The sequence below is a fragment of the Embiotoca jacksoni genome, unplaced genomic scaffold (assembly GCF_022577435.1).
Source record: "Embiotoca jacksoni isolate LCO1_2020_lvr unplaced genomic scaffold, fEmbJac1.0.p SCAF_4, whole genome shotgun sequence".
NCBI lineage: Eukaryota > Metazoa > Chordata > Actinopteri > Embiotocidae > Embiotoca > Embiotoca jacksoni.
Window position 1 is genome coordinate 2,366,316 of NW_027185392.1, and position 21,818 is coordinate 2,388,133.

Genomic DNA, 21,818 nt, shown 5'->3' on the forward strand with positions numbered 1-21,818 from the left:
TGGCTGCTATTTCCATTTGATCCAGTATGACATCATACAGTCAGTCACTACAGTACTAACTACCACCGCTATTACTGACTGACTACGAACTACCACTACTACTACTGACTGACTATTAACTACCACTACTACTACTGACTGACTACGAACTACCACTACTACTACTGACTGACTATTAACTACCACTACTACTACTTACCCACCACTAACTGACTATGAACTAGTTTTACTACTAACTACCATTACTACTACGAACTGACTACTAACTACCACTACTACTACTGACTGACTACTAACTGCTTCTACTGAACGACTTCTAACTATCACTATGACTACTGACTGACTACTAACTATCTTTACTACTACTGACTGACTACTAACTAGTTTTGCTACTAACTACTGCTACTGAGTGAGTACTAACTACCACTACTACAACTTTCCGGCTACTAACTGCCACTACTACTACTGACCGACTACTAACTACCACTACTACTACTGACCGACTATTAACTGCCACCACTACTACTGATGACTACTAACTAGTTTCCCTACTAAGAACCACAAAACTGTCTCTAACGTCTTCAGTCTTCCACTGTAACTTCTACAACTTACTGTTAACTTACCATAACTAGCAGTCTACTTCTACTACTCAGTCCTATATGGGTTACATTAACCTCCCATCTGTGGTGCTTCATAATAATCACAGATATTACATTATTACGTCATCTGTTTCTAAAACAGTAGTGACACTACTGCAAAAGGTAAATAAAAACAGAATCTGATGGTTTTTAAATTATATAAACTCATATTTAATTAAAAATAAACCAAAGACAACATATGAAATGTTGAAACTGAGACATTTTATTGTTTAATGATAAATATATACTCATTTTAAATTTGATGACAGCAACACGTTTCAAATAGTAGAATCAGTATCACAGTGTTTTCCTCTAACTCTCCTGCAGATTGAGTAGTTGTAACCAATCAGAGAGAAGCTGTGCAGCTCTGTCTTCAGTCCTCAGCTGCATGTCGTCCACTCTGAGAGAGCTGGACATGAGGGACAACGTCCAAAGAGTGAATCTGCTGTCTGCTGGGCTGGAGAGTCCACACTGCAGACTGGAGGCTCTCCTGTAAAGCTTGAATCATCTATTCAGCAGACTACCATGTACAAGCGTAAAGAAAGTTCAAATTGTTTTTGTTTTTTTCTGACTGACTTAAAACTCCACAAATTACAACAAAGATGCCCCAAAATCAAAATTTTTTGATCAAAATAAATTCTGGAGGGACTGATTAATGCTCAGTTGAAGACAGCCCATCAGAAATATACTCACAGTTCATCAGACGACTCTCACCACCTGTATGCTGCCAGGTCCAGTCAGTACCGCTTTACTAATAATCACCCCACTCCATGTCCTCGATAAGAGCACCTGCACAGTTTCGCCACCAGAGGGCAGCGGCACACCTGTATACGTCCTGTCCAACAGTCAGCGTGTCCAAACATGAGACCGCTGCTGTCAAGATGTGTGCGCGTATGTGTGTGTGCGCGTATGTGTGTGTGTGTGTGTGTGTGTGTGTGTGTGTGTGTGTGTGTGTGTGTGTGTGTGTGTGTGTGTGTGTCTGCAGGTTTGTCTGATTTCAGAGGGAGGCTGTGCGTCTCTGGTCTCTGAGTTCCAACCCGTCTCACCTGAGAGACCTGGACCTGAGCTACAACCATCCAGGAGACGCAGGGGCGGAGCTGCTGTCTGCTGGACTAGGCGAACCTCTCTGGAGACTGACCCGACAGGACGTACCCGACACAAAGATGATCTATACAGTCAGCACAGTCTCAACGTGGACACCCAAGATCAGTGTCACACATTCACACCATTTACAAAGTCTGGAACCAGTTTAAATCAAGTCGAAAATCAGTCCAAAACCAGTTTAAAATTAATCCAAAGTCTGTCTAAAAATAGTACATAACCACATCTGAAACAGGAGTGAAACAAGTTTAAACCAAGTTAAAAATTAGTCCTAAACCAAGTCCAAAATTAGTCCTAAACCAAGTCCAAAATACAGACGGCCAGATGTCTTTTTTATTGTAGTGTAGTGTTCAGCAAAACTGAAGTAAAGATATCAGAGAAAGTAAAGATCACACACACACACACACACACACACACACACTGGATAAAAATAAAGTGACTGTAGGAATGTGAGTGGTTCTAATCAGTCAGCAGAGATAAACTCTGTCCGCTCAGTACTCGCTGTGTTCTCGTGGTCAGACTCTGCTCCGTGCTGACGTTCATTAAACAGCAGGAAACTGAATTGTCGGGTGGACTGAGAGACGAATTCAGTGTGTGTCCGCCTCATGTTCACACACCTCTGATGATTCAAATAAACAGTCACCACCCCAGCCTGGCTGTGCCCACCTGCCACTCACAGTTTGGGTGAACCCTGTTCTCAGCCCCTCTGTAAGTTAGACCAATCAGAGATGTGTGGGCATGGCTAAGTGTAATGATGAAATAGTGGCAGCAGAGGTTTCAAGTTTTGGAGCACATGTGTGTGTGTGTGTGTGTGTCTGGGTGTGTGTGTGTGTGTGTGTGTGTGTGTGTGTGTCTGGTTGCTGAATAATGTGTGATAATAAAAACCTGTCTGTGTTTTCAGACTCATCTTCTTTATCTGTCCATTCAGAGGACAAGCAGATAAAACGAAGACCGACTTTGCCGTATGTGTGTTCTATTTGTCGGTCTTTACAGCACGTCTTCTGTGTGGTTTTCCTGCCTAAATCTAACCATGTGTTTTTTTTGGCTAAACCTAACCACGCAGTTTTCGTGCCAAAACATAACCACATGTTGTTGTTTTTTGCTAAACATAACTACGTGCTTTTTTACAACCGTGGCGGCTGTAGTGGACTGATGGGGGATTTAGAAGCCTTGGCATGATGCCGGGTTGTATCGTCGGGTAATTCTTTGTGATTAGAGAACAGACTTGCGCCCATTGGGTTTGTCGGAGTCTCCTGGACCGGTCGTCTCCTGATTGGCCCGAAGTGTCACCGAGAACCGAACCAGCGGGAGAAGACAGCTGTGTGTCTTGAACCAACGTCCAGGTGTGACAGTGTGTTTTAATGTTCTGGTAAAAGTTCGTCACTGCATCTAGTCTCTGCGGTGGAGTCCTCCACTCCTCCCTCCTCAGGACCTCGTGAGGTCTGCAGGTCTCTGGGTGTCACCTTCTCAGTGTGGACAGTGTGTGTGTGTGTGTGTGTGTGTGATTGTGATTTTGTGTGTGTGTGTGTGTGTGGGTGGGGGGTGTGTCTCTTCTCAGCATTCCTGCCCGTTGTGGTCTGTCGGTGTCACCAGGCTGCTGTTAGCTGTCGGCCGTTATCTCCCACGTGTGGGCGGTGACGAGGAGCTTCTGGAGGGCCCCGGGCCCCGCAGAGCCTTGTATGGCCACGGCCCGCTGGGACGGCGCCGATAAGGAGCACATAGGCAGCGACGCGGCCATGTTTAGAACGCCGTGTGTGTTTCTGTTAAATTTAGAGCAGTTATCGAACGCAGCTCTCCATCCCGGACACACTCGGAGCTGCTGTTGCTGCATCGGGACTTCAGGTGAGTCCGGATTCACTCTGTTCATCCCTCTGCAGGTGGTTTAGTGTGCTGAGGAGGAGGAGGAGGAGGAGGAGGAGGTCACTGATGGAGCAGGTGATGGTGTGGAGAGTCTGTCTGTGTTTGTAAACGTTCAATCTGATCAAGTTTCTGAGTCAGGCATCATTCCTGTACCTGACAGTGATTGGTTGGAGATGTGTGACGTCGGCTTGTTGTCAGCTCAGTCTGTTCTGTTCGAACGGAGAAAAATGACTCAACACATTCAGTTTGTCGCCAGTAATATTATTATTATTATGATTATATCAGACTCCAGTTCCTTCGTCTATCTCCTCATCTTCTTTTCACATTCTTTTTCTTCTATGGTTTCTATGGTGGCAGCAGCCTGCCTCCACTTCCTTATTTAGTTCTGAATCCAGGAAGTTTTTTCACACTGCAGAAAAACGTTCCACTGATACTAATTCTACAATCTAGAGCTTCACAGACGCTCTGATTGGTTGAGCGGCTGTCCATCAGCTGGTCCATAACCTGAACCCTCCCACTTCCTGTTTTAATATGTCAGGCTGTTAGTGCCTCAATATGGCACTGAAACACAGATGTTGAGCAGGTGTGATGGTCATGTGACGCCGTGCCTGAAGGACGGCTGTTCTTCACACATGTTGGCGGTGACCTTCATGTGAACATGAAGGAGCGCTCGGCAAGACTCAGGTGTCAACCAGACCTTCGAGGGGAGCCCGCCGGTAAGCGTCTGGTGTCCGTGTCCCACGAGGCCCATCGGACCGAGCATGAAGAAATGACACGGACATATTTACTCTGTCCCGACACACTGTATGTTAATTGTAGTATGTCAAAAGTACCAGGATGTTCTCCTTCATCTGCTGTCTGCGAGTTAGCATGCTACTCTGGCTTTTCTGACCCACAATCCTCTGCAGCTGAAGATACGTCACATCAACTGAGACAGTTGGTGGCGCTAATGCTCCGCCCACAAAAGGAAGAAGAGGCATAGAAATAAAGTGTTCTCGTTCCAAATCGTATCCCTTTTCTTTTTACTACAAACGTCACGCTACGGATCGTGACGGATATGACTCAGAGGGTCAAAGGTCAAGCTGCATTTTCATGATGAAGTGGTCCCAGCTATATACATACCACATGCAACAATACATCCTTTTTAATCGTAGCGGCAGTACGTACTAAAAGTCAAAATAATGCAGGGTCAGTTTGATTTGAATTAGTGCTGGAGGTCCAAACAGTTAAAACGATCCACTAACAGACAGAAAGTAAAGATGAAGAAGAAGAGTTGTGTGTTGAATTGATGGATCGAGCTCAGTCTGACAGAACAGATGATTACCGTCATAACTGCAGGTCCCTGAGGGACGGTCATGTAAAAACAGGTCTGGTGTCTTGTGTTGGGCGCTGAGGATCACATGTTGCTCTGAGTGTTGATGGAGAGAGGCGGAGATGGGCGGAGGGAGGTGGAGGTGGAGGCGGGTGGTGCTTCAGGGCTGCTGCTTCTGTTTCTCGTCTCCTCAGCGTCTGACAGACTCTCTCTGCCGGAGGAGAAGCAGACGGGTCGCTCTCCGGATTTCTGCTCCACGATGAAAACTCTGCTCAGCTTTTTCTGGAGATTCTGATCTTTTACAAAAAAAAAAAAAAAGAGTCCTGAAACGGTTTGAGTGACGGTAGGTTTCTGATTTATATCGACGCTTCTCTGCAGCAGTCTGATGATAATGTTGTTGTACATTTCAATACTATGATTGTGTGGAAGTACAGTTACAGTGTGTTTAATAGCAGAGGGACATTTTTATTATTATTCTATTGTTTAAAATTAATTACTTTTCAGGAACTCTGATATAAATCAGATCATTGATTTCCAACTATACAAAATAAAAATTGTCTCTCTAAACTTAACTTCTAAATACAATCAGGAAATTATTTTTATGCAGTTTTGGGTTTTAACAGTTTGTCTTTTCATAAAAATCAGTCAGCTGACAGGACGTGACCTCAGTTTTAATGTTTAAAAACCACTTGTACGGTTTTTGATGTTTGTGTGACTCTCACATAAATGGTATTTGATAAGAACTGATCGTTTGTTTGTCGAATGATGCGACAAATCTGTGCCTGAAAATCTGTCAAAAAGCTGCAGAGAATTTTATCATGACAGTTTCACACACACCAGATTTTGTGTTTGTATTTCATTTCCCAGCATGCCTTCTTCCTTTGTAAACTTTGAGAATAAAGCAAATAAATTAAATTGGTCTAAGGCATGGGTCGAAATAGTATTTATTTTTTATAAAACATACAGTTTTCCAACATGAAACCAACTCAAAATCATAACTAATCCTGGAGCTAATTTATGGAGCCAACCTCTAGTGGCACTTGGTGGTATTGCAGTTCAAGGAAACCCCCCTCCCCCTCGTACAACAGAGTACGACATCCATCCTACTTGTCATTTCCTCCATTGACACAAGTTTATCACATGACATGTGACCTGCCTCCATTTACATTCATGTTTTTAACACATCCAGGCGTGTCCAAGACATGCTACCTCCTAGTGGATGGGCGGGTGTATTACTGGGCTGGTCCCTGATGACTGCTGGGCTCTGTCACGTCGGTTAAAAGTTTCACCCCAGGTCAGGATTATCGTAGATTTGGACTAAACGTGAGTCAGGCTAATCTGAAACTGTGTCTTCAATAAATAATCTTCACATTAAATGAGGTTGTCTCGTAGGTGGCCTCGAACTGAAAGAAACCCTCTAAGAGAAAATACATTTTAGGAGTAGTCTGAATTTGTTGCAGGGCTGTCGTCCAGTTTCAAACGTGATGAAAATACTCTTTTTGAGGACTCTTTCTGTGCCTTGCAGGTTTACGGGAGCTGAAGCTTCACCATGAGCCGAGCCGGGACCTCGTCGCGGTTCTCCACCTGTCAGCTGCTTTTCTTAATGACTGTCATCTCAACAGAGTTTACATTTTCAGCAGCAGGAGGCTCTACTCTGACCCTCAAGTCCAACAACACGGTCCGCAACCACACCAAATGTGGGGGGAGCACCGAGTGCATCGAGGGTGTTATCCTGCCGGTGTGGAAGCCGCTCAACCCAGCCTTCCCCGACCGTATCGCCAGAGCCGCCATTTACTTTGTGGGGTTGGCGTACATGTTCCTGGGTGTCTCCATCATCGCCGATCGCTTCATGGCTTCCATTGAGGTCATCACTTCCCAGGAAAGACAGATCACCATCAAGAAACCCAACGGAGAGAAGATCACCACGACAGTACGCATTTGGAACGAGACGGTGTCCAACCTGACCCTGATGGCGCTGGGTTCATCCGCCCCAGAAATCCTCCTGTCAGTCGTGGAAGTTTGTGGTCACAACTTCAATGCCGGTGAGCTCGGCCCCAACACCATCGTTGGGAGTGCCGCCTTCAACATGTTCGTCATCATCGGCCTGTGTGTGTCCGTCATCCCCGAAGGAGAGACCCGGAAGGTGAAGCACCTGCGGGTGTTCTTCATCACCGCCACCTGGAGCGTGTTTGCGTACACCTGGCTTTACCTGATCCTGGCTGTCATCTCTCCAGGTGTGGTTGAGATCTGGGAGGGGCTTGTCACGCTCTTCTTCTTCCCCATCTTTGTTGGATTAGCTTACGTGGCCGACCGTAGACTCCTGTTCTACAAATACATGTACAAACGGTACAGAGCCGGGAAGCAGAAAGGAATGATCATTGAAACTGAAGGTGAACCACAGCTTCCCTCGAAGGTCGACATCGAAATGGACGGCAAAATGCTCAACTCTTACGGAGAGGAGTTCGTGGACCGAGAAGCGGGGCTTGAGGTGAAGGAGCTGGAAGAGGAGGAGGCTCGCAGGGAGGTGGCGAGGATCCTGAAGGAGCTGAAGCAGAAGCACCCGGAGAAGGAGATGGAGCAGCTGATGGAGCTCGCCAATTACCAAGTTTTAACCCAACAACAGAAGAGCCGGGCCTTCTACCGCTGTCAGGCGACCCGCATCATGACAGGAGCAGGTAACATCCTGAAGAAGCACGCCGCTGACCAAGCCAAGAGAGCCACCCAGCACGACGTCTGCTCCGAGGCGTCGGCCAACACCTTCTCCTCCAAAGTATTCTTCGACCCAGGCACCTACCAGTGTCTGGAGAACTGCGGCAGCGTGGCGCTGAATGTCGTCCGTCGTGGCGGAGACCTAACGAGCATCGTCTCGGTGGATTACCGGACTGAAGACGGCACCGCAAACGCCGGCTCAGATTACCAGTTCACCGAAGGAACTGTTGTGTTCAAACCAGGCGAGAGCGAGAAGGAAATCCGTATCAACATTATCGATGACGATATCTTTGAGGAGGACGAACATTTCCTGGTTCACCTCAGCAATGTGAAAGTCGTAGTTGAGGAAGCGGGTTCAAACGGCCGCCAGGCGAACCACCTGGATGCCGTCGCAGGTTTAGGTTTGCCGTGCACAGCCACCGTCACCATCTTCGACGACGACCACGCTGGGATCTTTACGTTCGAGGAGCCCGTGGTGACCGTGAGCGAGAGCATTGGGGTGATGGAGCTGAAGGTGAGCCGGACCTCGGGAGCTCGTGGTGTTGTGGTGGTGCCGTACAAAACCATCGAGGGGACGGCTAAAGGGGGCGGCGAGGACTTTGAGGACACACACGGAGTCCTGGAGTTTGAGAACGATGAGATCTTGTAAGTATAAATCTTCTTTACAAATCTCCAGTGCTGATTGTCATGAAATTAAAATAATGAAGTGTGTTCACAGTGTGTAAATAAAAGTGAACGCAGCTCCCAGGTCCAACAAGTACAGCCAAAGCCTTAAAGTGCAGTACCACTGAGGACCACTAGGGGCTGTCTCCAATAGACTCCCGACGAAAAAGCATCAAGTTCTCTCCTGAAATACAAAGTCAGTAAATGTTTTCCACAAGTCATCATGGTGTCATTAGATAAATTCCCTCCTTCTGATCAGTGTTCTGGTCCTTCTGGAAATAATTTATCATTCATTACATGTTAGGACTCTAACACAGATATGTTTGGGGGTGGGGCCGTTTGATTGACAGACCTGGCATGCAGTCAGGTTTTCCGCAGGAGAACTGAAACAGACTCCCTTACTGCCAGTTAATGACACCAGAGCTGCTCCACCTTTCTGTTTCTATTCTATTCTATTCTATTCTATTCTATTCTATTCTATTCTATTCTATTCTATTCTATTCTATTCTATTTTCTAGGTTGGATGGGGGGGATGTTTGTTGGATGGTTGGATGTTGGATGGGTGGATGTCTGCTCACAGAGTCTTCAGAGACCATTGTGTTCAGTGCGACTGGTTTTCAGTCGGAGGTTCAGATGTCTGGCGTCGTGGCTCGCGGTGTGTCGGCAGATAAACATCACGCCGCTCTCTTCCTTATTTGGCCGTCCTGTGTTCAGCAGGACGCTGCTCATCGTCGGCCCATAAAGCAGACAGACGCCTGCAGCCTGTTTCTGTCAGCCGTCGCCGGGGGAGGTCGCCGCTGGCCAGCCTTGCTGGCCGGCCGCCACGTCTCCAACCTCACCGTATTTTTTATCTGAGCAGCTGCCTGTTTCCCTCCACGGCGGACCGACTCTTGTAAAACGTGTCGTTCCAGCAGCTCCCCTAATCAGTGCTTTTATACTCACAGTAAATCACAGCCTCTGTGTTGTTCTTATGTGTCTCAGAGCAGATTTTCAGCCTCTTCCAACTCCTATTTATTGCAACATGGTGACAGGGTCCCTGCAAACCTGCCTGCACCCAACTGACCCATAAACCACCTGCTGGATCAAAACAGGCTTCAGATCAGCTGCATGAACAGTTATCCAGATTAAATATTGATGGATTCTTCTGTGCTTTTAAAAAAAAGTTCTCTTAATCAACATCACATTATTAGCAGTTATTTTCTACCTATTTTTTATGATTCTTTTACCAAACTAAGAAATAGAATAATTACAAATGTATATGCTGTCAGCCTGTTACCCTATTAGACCTTTAGCATGTTTGCCTTTCAGCTCTTTAGCCTGCTACCCTGTTGATGTTGCTCATGCTGCCTCACTGCTTCAGTCTAATTGAAAGTTGGACACCGTTTAGTGTTAAAAACTGTTTTGTATTTTGATTTAAATACTTTTTCCGTTTCAGCTGCTGTGATCATAAAACAGGAGTTGATACAGTTTTGCATATTTACTGTAAAAAATTAAAGGCGTAGGTTTGTATAAATTGTCAAAAATGTAGTGATCGAAATAGGTTCTTTAAAAAATGTATTAACTTATTTTAAAAATGACAATGGTCTGACTCCTTGTGTCCGTGCTGTAAATCACTCTAGAAGTTAAACAAACATTAACATCTTTCTCTTTTTTATCGATTAAAACCACAGAACAGATCATGTCAGGAGAGAGCACACATTACCTCAAAACCTTTTATAAATAAATTTCACATTGAATTTGGATGTTTACTTCAGATTTTTAGCTGATTTACAGCAAACATCCAAAATGCTCAAAGTATCCTAAAACTGTGACATCGTAGAAAACATATTGTGTCCCTGAACCTCCAAACCATCAATCTGCTCATATTAAATAAACATGGAGTTTCCACGCTGCTGGCACACACACACACGCACACGCACACGCACGCACGCACGCACGCACGCACACACACACACACACACACACACACACACACACAATAACACACACACACACACACACACACACACCATGCAGCTTCCAACACTCAAAGGCAAAACCAACAAACGGGTGCAACAAACCTTCCAACTGTGTCATCATCGTGTTGGAATCATGACATCATCACTGATTGGCCGTCTCACATGTCGACTGACTTCTTACAGCGTAATGATAGAAACGGAGGCCTCTGAAGATCTCTGATACCACAGACTGTGTATAAAAGTGTTTGTCGCTTCCAGGTCTAAAAATTTAGTCCGATGCAGAAGTGCCTTAAGCTGCAATACCACCGAGCGCCACTAGAGGTTGGCTCCAAAAAGCCTCTGTCTCCATAGACTACCATTCAACTTCTCTCATGAAATACAAAGTCAATAAAATTTCTCCACCAGTTATCTCAGTGTTGTTAGTTAAAGTCGCTCCTTCTTATTAGTTTTCTGGTGGTCGATCTGAAAATAATCGCGTTATTAATTATAAAATAAACTTCAAAAGGACGTGTTTTTGGGGGCGTGTCTGTTTAATTGACAGGTCTGTCATGCAGCATAACTTAATGATGTGACCTTAAATGCAGTAAAACGTTTCAGCCATGAACGTTCTGGTTAAATTCATGCCGTTAATGGTGTTTAACCGAGGACATCGTGGTTCCTTCTCCCGTATTTATTCACCTTTAACGACGTAAAGACAGTTTCATATTCACAACTGTTAAACTCTGCAGTTTGAGTCATAGGTGAAACAGGAAGTTGGCCTCATTCCAGGAAGTGTTTCTGTCCATGTTGATGTGTTGCTGCTTCCTGCACCACGGCGTCTCTTCTCTCCGTCACGTCTCTGCTCACGCCTCCCTCTGCAACCGCTCCTTCTGCTTCTTCTTCTCTTTCAGCAAAACCATTCGGATCAATATAGTCGATGACGAGGAGTACGAGAAAAACAAGAACTTCTTCCTAGAGATTGGAGAGCTTCGGCTGCTGGAGATGAGTGAAAGGAAAGGTGGGGGCGTCGCCTTCCTGTGCCCTGACCCCGCCCCCATCACTAATGACCTTTGACCTCAGCCTCGTTCAGAATCTGACAGTTGAAGTCACGATGAACGTGCCCTTTAATCACGTGAACCCTCTCAGCGGCGCTCATCGTAACTTTAACCTCAGACTCTGAGATGAACTCGTCTCCCTGTTGCTATGGTGACTCCGACCTGTCAGTCTATGTGTGTGCTGGTGAACTAATGCATGACCCCTGACCTCTGAACCCCCACCCCCCACCCCGTCCACAGGAAGACGATAGCCGTTACAATAATTGACCATGACGAGTACGATAAGAAGGCCAGCTTCTACGTGGAGCTGCAGGAGCCGTGCTGGAACAGGAGGAAATGGACAGGTGCGAAGAGGCACCGTGACCTCTCGGATGACCTCTGACCTCTGACCTCTGACCTGTCTTTGTGTCTTTGTTCCGTTTGCTCTCGCTTCCGCTGCTCTGCTCCTCCCCCTTTCATGACTTGGTCAGTTGGCGTCCTGTTGGTAAGGACGGTCTAGAACTGGATATGCCGGGACAAGGTTAGGACAGATGTGGACAAGGCTAGGACAGGTTGGTTGGTTTAGCCCAGGTTGAGAAGGTTCAGATAAGATAACAGACTAGTTATGACCCGCTGACAGAGGTAAGGACAGACTGAAGGAGGCCTGGACTTGTTAAGGACGGTTGGATTTGTTGGACCTTCTGGACAGGTCTGGACAGGTTTGGGAGACAAAGGTCCAGGACACATTGGGGGGCTCGTTAGGATGTGTTGTATGTTGAAACCAGTTTGGGTAGACCAGGGTACTGTAGGACAGGTTAAGACAAACTGGGACAAGTTGAAGCAGGTCTGGACATTTGAGGACAATTGATGGGAAGTTTGAAGACATCTGAAGCGGTCCGGGCTGGTTGGGACAGACGAGGACACATCAGGACAGGTTAGGACTACCTGCAACAGGTCTGGACTTGTTATTGGACAGACATATTAAACTTTTATTCGACTGAATTTATTTCACATTTTTAGTTCAACTTTGCACCAAAATTAACATTGAAACCCTGAACAGACTAACAACAACCTACTAAACCATTAGACGCGTTCATGGACACAGTTTGTAACTGTCCGCCAACATGTTTGTCCTGCTTCATGTTGATCAATGTGAAGTCCAGGTTAAGGACAGTTTGTCCAGATGAGGTAGATCAATAAGAGGGTGTTCCTGAACGCAGCACGGTGATGCACACGGAGCAGGAGGATCAACAACCTTCATGAGGAAGTATTCCAAGTGTCGTCTCTTGATCAAAATCAGCACCTGAGTTCAACACGTTTCTACGTCCACTGGTACGAGAACATTTGTTATTTCAGCGTGGACCTGAAACTGGAGCAGAGAAACATCAGATTTTAGGTCAAACTCTGGAAATGGTCAACAGAGACCCTTAGCTTCACTGTCCGAGACCGAAGAAGGTGCGTCAGGCCAGGAGACACCAAGTGTTTTTTTTGTTGGCATTGGTTCGTCCCCCAGAGTCAGTCTGTCAACACCGAGTTCAACTGGGACCTTCTGAGGCGTCTGAGGATTGTTAGCATTATTAGCTTTTTGTTAGCTTGAGATTAGCTGATTTTTTTTTTAGCTCAATTTGCTTTTTGTTAGCTTTGTTAGTAGGTGGTTATTGTTGTTAGCTGTTAACTTGAGTTTATCTGGGGGTTTTAAGCAAAAATAGCAACTTGTCAGCTTTGAAAGCTGAATGTTAGCATAGTTAGCTGTTGAGTTGAGTTTAGCTGGTTCTTAGGTGCTGATGTTGATCAAGAGACGACATTTGGAATACTTCCTCGTGAAGGTTGTTGATCCTCCTGCTCGTGTGCATCACTGTGCTGCGTTCAGGAACACCCTCTGAACTTATTGATCGACCGTCATGTTCAAGCTGAAGAAACTACAGATGATCAGTGTAATAAGTTGTGAGGATTTGAGCTCCTTCCATCATTTCACCTGCTCCTGTTTCTCTGCTTCACGTCTCTCTCGTCTGTTTCTTCTCTTCAGCTGTGTTGCTTCAGGAAGTCGGTAAGCTGGCTTCATTTCCTCTTTGTCTGTCGTAAAAACCACATTCATGCATTGTCTGGATTTTGGTGTTAATGACAAACTGACTTCATATTTTCTGCTCTTTCAGGTGGATTCGTAAAGACAGGTCGGTGAACTCAAACACTTTTTAAAATAATTTCATTACTGTTGGATGAGCCTTCATTAATGCTTCCTGTCTGACTTTTCCACAGACCAACAGCAGTTTGGTAAGACTCCTCTTTGTGCCTTTATGTTGGCTTTAAGTGTTTGGATCATCAGCACTTTAACGTCACAGTGAAACGTCTCACCTGCCTCTCCTTTGTCACCAACACACCTGGAAATATGAAATGAACCAAAATATTCTGTCTGGATCCGTGTGGGTTTACATCAGTCCACACGCTCGCTGGTTTCAGCCTCTTCAGAGTCTCTTCAGTAACGGCTCCCAGCAGGAAATAGTCCACAACAGTTCTTCATTACAGGACTTAGAATTCCTGGAATATCCTGGAATTATAAAAAGTTTCTTCCAGACATGTAAAGTCAGGGGACGTGATTATTTTTTGGGCCAAATATAATGGAGTTTGGTTTAATTTGAGTCTTAAACCAGTCCAAAACAAGCCCTAAATCCAGTCTTAAAAAACAGTCTTAGAACCAGTCTAAAACCAGTCCTAAAACCAGAATTAAATCAGTCCTAAAACAAGTCTTAAACAAGTCTTAAAACCAGTCTCAAAAACAGTCTAAAACTGGTCCAAAGTCCAGTTTTAAAATCTGTCCAAGACAAGTCCTAAGTCCATTCCAAAACCACTCAAAAAAACAGTTTAAAACCAGTCCTAAAATATTCCTGTAACCAGTTCCAAAATCAGTATAAAATCTAGTCCAGTGTTTAAACAGTTAAAAAAAACCACTTTGTTTTCTCCTGAAAATGATGTAACCTGCTGCTGGCTGTAGCCTCGTATTTACTGCTGTCTCAGTCTCATCTGATCACTTGACTCGGCAGAACAGATTTACTGGATCAGAGTTCTACTGCAGTTCCTTCAGACTAACCTGCACCTGTTGGAAGTGAACACAGTGAAACATCACTCGGGTCTGGTTTATCTGAGCCCGTCACAGTGATGATTCTGGACTCTGGTTCTGGTTTTGGTTTTATTATTTGTCCACCTGTTCAGGTAGAGACGTCTACAGGAAGGTCCAGGGACGAGAGAACCCCGCCCCCTCTGCCATCATCAACATCACAGGTTTGTCCATTATCTATATGTCTGTCTATCCATCCATCATCCATCCATCCAACCATTTGTCCAACCATCCGACCATCCGTCCAAACATCCATCTATTCAACCATCCAACATCTTTCCATCCATCCAACCATCCATCCAATATCCATCCGTCCAAACATCCAACCAACCATCCAAACATCACCCATCCAACTGTCGATCCATCCAACCCCCTCCCCCTCTCTCAGAAGCAGGTGAGGATGTTTTGACAAAGAAGGAGGAGGAGGAGAGGAGGATCGCAGAGATGGGCCGACCGACGCTTGGCGAACACGTCAGACTGGAGGTGATCATCGAGGAGTCGTACGAGTTCAAGGTGGGAACAGTTCGTGTTTGGTAACCGTCATCGGGGTGGGCGGGGTTTATGAAGTGGTCATCGGATGGTCACAGGATGGTGGGCGGGGTTTAAAGATGGTTCCCGGCTGTGTTTCAGAGCACGGTGGATAAGCTGATTAAGAAGACCAACCTGGCTCTGCTGATCGGGACCAACAGCTGGAGGGAGCAGTTTGTGGAGGCCGTCACGGTCAACTCAGGTACGTTTACCTGTGTCATGAGGACAGGTAGAAGAGCTGCTGATGGTCCCAAAGCTGTAAACATGACTCTTGTCTCTGTCCTCGCCAGGTGATGATGATGATGATGATGATGATGGTGAATGTGGGGAGGAGAAGATGCCCTCCTGTTTCGATTATGTCATGCACTTCCTCACCGTCTTCTGGAAGCTCCTGTTCGCCTTCGTCCCTCCCACCGACTACTGGAACGGCTGGCCCTGCTTCGTCATCTCTATCTCTGTCATCGGCCTGCTGACGGCCTTCATCGGAGACCTGGCGTCGCACTTCGGCTGCACCGTCGGCCTTAAAGACTCCGTCACTGCCGTGGTGTTTGTGGCGTTAGGCACTTCTGTTCCAGGTCTGACTCACACTTGGCTCACTTTATTTATTGAGACGTAGAATAAATACATTAAAATTCCACGAAAAAAAAAAAGTTTCATAAAAATAAACGCTCATTTTTAATTTGATGGCAGCAACACATTTTTAAAAGGTCACCTCTTCTTTTTACAACACTGTAAATGTTTGGGAACTGAGGAGACAAGTTTCAGGAGTTTTGAAAGTGAAATGTTGTCCCATTTTTGCCTGATATAGGAATTCAGCTGCTCAACAGTCCAAATGATTTTTTTTGTTCAATGGGTTGACAACGTTTCAAGTATTTTGTTGAACAGATCAGGAAAAAAAAACGTTCCCTTGTTTCAGAATCAAATTTTAATTCACACAAATTAACAATTTGGCAAAATGTTAATTCTCTGACGACTCTTAATGGTTCAACACCTTTTTACATTTATGATGCTGCAAATTGTTACAAAAATTTACAAAAATTTTACTTTTATAAAAGTTTTATGTTTTTATTCCAAGTTTGTTTTATTGGTAACTCGTCTTACTAACTGAATTATCCTATTTTATATGTTTTTGTTTTTACCTTCTCCTGTAAAGCACTTCAAGCTCCATTCTATGTATGAAAGGAAATAAAGTATATTTTTATTGTTATTATAACTTTGTGCCTCCAACACTGCTGGTAACAACACTGTGAGGCAGCACTGTACAGCACAGGGAGGGTAATTCAGGCAGCAACCACTAGATGGCAGTGTGTTCAGTTCAGTAATTTTACTTGTGAGAGACAGATTGAACAAAAAATTTCTCTTCAGTAGAATCCCCCTGTTCGTTAAACAACTCCACACCTCCAGTTGAAAAAGTTTATAATGTTGTATGTCCTTACACTGATGACATCGCTATGACATCTTTAGGACTATCTTCACACTCAGACGTTAACGCGTCAGTTAGTCTAAAATAAAACCCAACAGCAGGTGAACTTTGATCTCTAACTTCCCGTCTCTTCTCTCCGTCAGACACCTTTGCCAGTAAAGTATCAGCCATTCAGGACCAATATGCCGACGCGTCCATCGGCAACGTGACAGGAAGTAACGCCGTCAACGTCTTCCTGGGCATCGGCGTGGCCTGGTCCATCGCCGCTATCTACCACTACACCCAGGGCGAGGAGTTCCGGGTCGACCCAGGCACGCTGGCCTTCTCCGTCACTCTCTTCACCATCTTTGCCTTCATCTGCATCGCCGTGCTCATCTACCGCCGCCGGCCCGAGATCGGCGGGGAGCTCGGCGGCCCGCGGGTCCCCAAGATCCTCACCACCAGCCTATTCTTCAGCCTGTGGTTGATGTATATCGTCTTCTCCTCGCTGGAGGCCTACTGCCACATAGAGGGCTTCTAATGGTTCTGCTCTGGGCCGGTCCAAACAGCTTGTAATGAGTTCTAATTGGTTCTGATGGATTATGTTTGTGCTGGTTCCTATCACATGTTTTTTATCTGATAGTTTGAAAGAATTCTGAAGGTTCTAACGAGGTCCGACAGTTTCCTAAAGGTTCTGATGGACTGAGAGGTTATTTTAGGTTCTTTAAAGGTCTAACCGGTTCAGAATATGTTTGATGGGTTTTCAAAGGTTCTACAGCTTCTTCACAGTTCTGATGGACTTCTAATGTTTTCTTGGATAAACTTCTGACGGTCCTGCCGACCTCCTTTAATGTGTTATTTGTAGAAAGGTGTAGGTCGATGTTTAAAGGTTGTACCGGGTTCCTGACAGTTGTCGGATCTCTCAAGGTTTTGGAGGACGGATCAGTGCCGTGGCGGGTTGAATTCCTGTCACAGCTTGTTTTTAACAGATCTCTAAATATTCAAAGTGTGCCGTTCTTTCAGGTTATTTAAAGTTTTAAAAGGTTCAGAATGTCCTTGATGGGTTTCTAAAGGATCCTGATGGATTTCTGAAGGTTCTAGTGGAACCCTGAAAACTCCAGAACCTCCTGTTTGACTGACTTTGGTGTCCATATTGGACGGTTCTCTGGCTGTCCAGTCCCGGTGACCGCCAACACTTGACTACCTTCATCCTCACAGACCTCCCGAACATGTAAAGACTTTTACCTTCATCACGAATCCTTCAGTGGAACCTTTCAAGCGATGTGTAAACTGTTTGAAGCTCCGCCCACAGCAGAGACCAGGAGCAGCTGTGATAATGAATGCTTCAGACTTCTGACAACCTGCAGGACTTTTGATGTTAGAGCAGCGATAGTGTTTCACCTCCATGAATATCTGCACTGATTTTGAATTGTAGTTCATTTTAAAGTTGTGAGTGAAGGCCGTCAGAGGTCCTTGTTGGATATAACTGTGTTTGTGTCTGATCTCTACGATCACAGGTTTAAAGTTCCACCTGTGAACAAAGATATTCTGTAATGTGATTGGTTGATGGATGATGTCAGCAGCAACTGTTGCTTCAGAGTGCAGTGTCTTTCCTTCAAGTATTAAAGTAGAGTGAGTGACACGTCGTCTTCAATGTTTGTTCATCTCTCCTCTCTGATTGGCCCACAGAAACAGATCATTAAGTCTTCCTGGACCGAATGGACCATCAATCATTTCGTCAGTTTCCATCAAGAGCTTCGAAAACTATTTTCTGAAACATGACAGATAAAAGTCCGAAACTGTAAATCAAACAGGACAGACAGGTTTCATGTTTGTTTACTGATTCAAACAAGTTTTAAAATATTTTACAGAACAGCTGTTTAAAGGGTTAAAGCTCTGCGGTGTGACAAGTTAAAGCTCTGTATGTTGTCCAAAATATATAACAAATGTCATACTATATAGTATGTCGTCCAAAATGTGAAAAAAATGTCATACTATGGTATGTTGTCCAAAAGTCATGAAAACGTCATACTAAATATTACTGATAAATATTACTGATAGAGAGCAATAGGTCTGTAATCCCATATCGATTTGTTCAGATTGACGATTTTAAAGGAAATAAAACTTGGTAGAGTTCTTTAAAGTTTCAGATTTGATTTAAACATTAAGTTTATCGTCATCCTGTCACAGCTTGTTTTTAACAGATCCTTAATGTTTAAATCAAATCTGAAACTTTAAAGAACTCTACCAACTTTGAATCCTTCTGGCTGCGTGTCACTTCCACAGCCAGGCGGCGCCGATCTGACTTGACATGCTGACGTCAGAATAGATCAGACTTGTATTTCGTCATCCAAGGTGGGTTCTCATGACCTCGCACCTTTCTGGGTGAAAACATTGACATTGCGTTGCATTGACCACAACGCAGATTCGTGGGAAGTTGTGACTTTTCTCCAAACCTCTGCTTTAAACTAGCCGGTTTAAATAATAATGCTATGCCCGAAATAATTGTTGTGTAGTTAGTTGCACCAACAATGACGTAAAGAACTTTTATGTCCGATTTGTTTGTCTGTCTTGTCCTAAAAAAATGATCCTGATAGCAGGGTTCTCACTCTAAAGAAGGAAAGACTGAAGGGACTAAGGAGGGATCAAATTAAACTGTTTCATATATCCAGCATGTTATATGGCAGGTGGAGTGGAAATATAAAACCTAGACATAGAGCTGCTATTTTAAGTCACTTTGATCCGGTGGTTTACAACGGATTGGTTTTGTAACGCTACTTTATTTTTTTAATATTTTATAGAATTTATATTTATATAGTTTATATAAATATATAATTTATGTAATATTTTATATTGAAGTCGAAGGAGAGAGTCGTTTGTTTCCCCCAAAAGGGGGCGGGGACGTTTCCGAAGGCCAAAGTTCCCGGATGTGCCGGTCTGATCTATCCCCCAGCAGAGGAGAGCAGCGCATGCGCACCCTTAGTCGCGACGCCAACATGGAGGTGTTTGTGGTCGCTCCGAGCGTGAGGTTCTGTAACGCGGTGTTTCCCGTTGGTTCTGCGGTCAGAGACGTTCTGGAACGGTTCGTCCAGCAGCAGGTGAGTAACGGCACCGGACCGAGGAAGAAAACACACCGTACCCGGTTTAAATTGAGCCCGGAGTCACAGTTAGCCGACGTGCTAATGTTCGCTAACAACCGCTGACACCAAAGGCTACTACGGAAAAACAAACAAGCAAACAAACGGTCTGCTCTGTACGGTAAACCGGATTCAACAGCAGGAGATGACCTCAAAAGGTTGAAAAGAGATTAATAATCGATATAAATGTGCCGATACGTCAGAGAGACGGTGAACATCAGCGGGACATTTATTTTACAGGACGAGTCTACTTCCGGAAACGTTGTCGGTTTCCTGTTTGTGTTGGTTCCATTTTCCCCAATGTGTGTGTGTGTGTGTGTTTCCTGTCAGGACTTCTACGTGGTCAAAAACGGTCGACTGTCGGATCTGGAGGATCCCCTGCAGCATGGAGCCGTCTATCACCTGGAGCCCCGCCTCTGTGGAGGGAAAGGAGGTCAGTTCCCACTGTTTTTAAAGATGGCTGACATCAAGAACGTGATCAGCGTACAGCCAGCAGCCGTAACAGTCCGACACCGTCAAGAAAGCTATGTGAAGTTCAAAGGGTGGGGGCGAGAGGAAGTGGTGGACGTGGCAGGCCAACTTTGTTTACAATCTGTGTTCCTGCTGATTTGTTGATTGGCGGATTGATTGACGGATTGTGTTCCAGGGTTCGGCTCAATGCTGCGAGCGCTCGGCGCTCAGATCGAGAAGACGACGAACCGAGAGGCGTGCAGAGATCTGAGCGGACGACGCCTCAGAGACGTCAACCACGAGAAAGAGTAAGAGCGTCTTCAGAGAGCCGAGGTTACACGGAATAACCACCTGATCACCACCTGAAGAGCTGCTGTTCGTCACCGTGGACGTGTAGAAACGTGCCGCTGACGCTCCTCTTCTTCTTCTGTGGTGCAGGATGGCGGAGTGGCTGAAGAAGCAGGCGGAGCGCGAGGCGGAGAAGGAGCAGCGGCGGCTGGAGCGTCTGCAGAGGAAGCTGACGGAGCCCAAACATCAGTTCACCGACCCGCACTACCAGCAGCAGTGCCACGACCTGTCCGAGAGGCTCGAGGACTCCGTGCTCAAAGGTCCGCCCCCTTCTTTACGCTGGTCATGTGACCCGACCGGACGTTTCACTAACGGCAGGTGTGTTGCAGGTCTGCAGGCGTCCTCCGGTGGACAGGTGAAGGTGGACGACGTCTCTGCAGCCAAGAGACCGAACTGGGATCAGAGCGGGCAGCCGGCCACCAAGAGGACGAAGAAGACGGCGGCAGCTGGCTTCTGGTCGGTTTCTGTTGCCGGGGAAACAAACGGCTTGTTGTCACGTGTACTTTTTCTGTTGTTTGAACCTGACATCATGGTTACAGGACGGGGGTGGACGAGCTGCTGAGCTCAGAGGACGACGAGGAGGAGGATCAAGAGTCTCCGTCCACGTCCAGCTGCGGAGCCACTGCTGTTACCATGACGACACAGGAGGAGGAGCCTGAGCCGGGCAGCAGGTAAAGACCAGGAAAGACCAGATCCACAGATCCATGTCTACATTTTGTCTGACGAAGGTTGTCTCTTCCAGCTCGTCCTCAGCTGGTCCAACAGTCAGACCTGCAGCGGTCCAGAAGCCCCCACAAAGAGACCAGAACCCCACAAAGAGAAACCAGAAGCCCCCAGAGACAGCAGACCAGAAGCCCCCAGAGAGAGGAGACCAGAAGCCCCCAGAGACAGCAGACCAGAAGCCCCCAGAGACAGCAGACCAGAAATCCCCAGAGACAGGAGACCAGAAGCCCTCAGAGACAGGAGACCAGAAGCCCTCAGAGACAGGAGACCAGAAGCCCTCAGAGACAGGAGACCAGAAGTCCCCAGAGACAGCAGACCAGAAATCCCCAGAGACAGCAGACCAGAACCTGGATGTGTCCTCTGTGTCCTCAGTCCAGCAGCTGGAGTCTCTGGGTCTGGACATCCTGAAGGAGGAACTGATGTCTCGGGGGTTGAAGTGCGGGGGGACGCTGTCAGAGCGCGCCGCCCGGCTCTTCTCCGTCAGAGGACTGAGTCCTGATCAGATCGACCCGGCGTTGCTCGCCAAACCGGCCAAAACCCGCAGGAAGTGAAGCGGGTCAGGAGGCTGTTTTTAAATGCTCCGGTACTCAAGGTCCACTTCCTGTCCTGCTTAGCGGAGGAAGACGGTGAGATGTGGTCGAGTCCTCTGCAGGAAGTGGACCTCGAGTTCAGATTGATCCATATTCTTCTATTATTGGCTGATTGATTCACAGGACGTGGTTTTAAATCGATCGACGGCTGCGACATCACCGTGTTTTTGTTTTTTTGACGATTTGGTCCATCAGAACGAAGAGTTTTGGAATGTTTGAATGTTGAACTGATTAAAAGTTTCATAAGTCTGAACACTTTGCTTGATTTTTCGCT

At 45.9% G+C, this 21,818-nt stretch overlaps 2 protein-coding genes across 2 annotated transcripts; both read left to right on the plus strand.

Moving 5' to 3' along the window:
* The first annotated feature begins 5,195 nt into the window (after positions 1–5,195).
* Positions 5,196–17,923, plus strand: LOC138209596 (sodium/calcium exchanger 1-like). The gene is made up of 11 exons (XM_069168283.1): positions 5,196–5,254; positions 6,437–8,265; positions 11,132–11,238; positions 13,281–13,301; positions 13,408–13,425; positions 13,511–13,525; positions 14,462–14,530; positions 14,755–14,879; positions 14,997–15,096; positions 15,185–15,469; positions 16,461–17,923. The coding sequence occupies exons 2-11, from the start codon at positions 6,461–6,463 to the stop codon at positions 16,835–16,837; spliced, it is 2,922 nt and encodes a 973-aa protein (XP_069024384.1). The 5' UTR covers positions 5,196–5,254; positions 6,437–6,460; the 3' UTR covers positions 16,838–17,923.
* A 1,347-nt stretch (positions 17,924–19,270) lies between these two features.
* sde2 (SDE2 telomere maintenance homolog (S. pombe)) lies at positions 19,271–21,797 on the plus strand. Its single transcript, XM_069167208.1, has 7 exons — positions 19,271–19,394; positions 19,764–19,866; positions 20,080–20,191; positions 20,322–20,491; positions 20,561–20,687; positions 20,771–20,902; positions 20,974–21,797. Exons 1-7 carry the CDS (start codon positions 19,293–19,295, stop codon positions 21,503–21,505), a joined length of 1,278 nt encoding a protein of 425 aa, XP_069023309.1. The 5' UTR covers positions 19,271–19,292; the 3' UTR covers positions 21,506–21,797.
* Positions 21,798–21,818: the final 21 nt, after the last annotated feature.

What these genes read in the sequence shown, in the direction of transcription:
- LOC138209596 (XM_069168283.1), top strand. Translation starts at nt 6,461, where the DNA reads ATGAGCCGAGCCGGGACCTCGTCGCGGTTCTCCACCTGTCAGCTGCTT. An exon ending in GGCCGTCACGGTCAACTCAG is followed by an intron (nt 15,097 to 15,184) that starts GTACGTTTACCT and finishes TGTCCTCGCCAG; the next exon opens with GTGATGATGATGATGATGAT. An exon ending in GTTAGGCACTTCTGTTCCAG is followed by an intron (nt 15,470 to 16,460) that starts GTCTGACTCACA and finishes TCTCTCCGTCAG; the next exon opens with ACACCTTTGCCAGTAAAGTA.
- sde2 (XM_069167208.1), top strand. Translation starts at nt 19,293, where the DNA reads ATGGAGGTGTTTGTGGTCGCTCCGAGCGTGAGGTTCTGTAACGCGGTG. An exon ending in CGAGGACTCCGTGCTCAAAG is followed by an intron (nt 20,492 to 20,560) that starts GTCCGCCCCCTT and finishes GGTGTGTTGCAG; the next exon opens with GTCTGCAGGCGTCCTCCGGT. An exon ending in ACGGCGGCAGCTGGCTTCTG is followed by an intron (nt 20,688 to 20,770) that starts GTCGGTTTCTGT and finishes TCATGGTTACAG; the next exon opens with GACGGGGGTGGACGAGCTGC.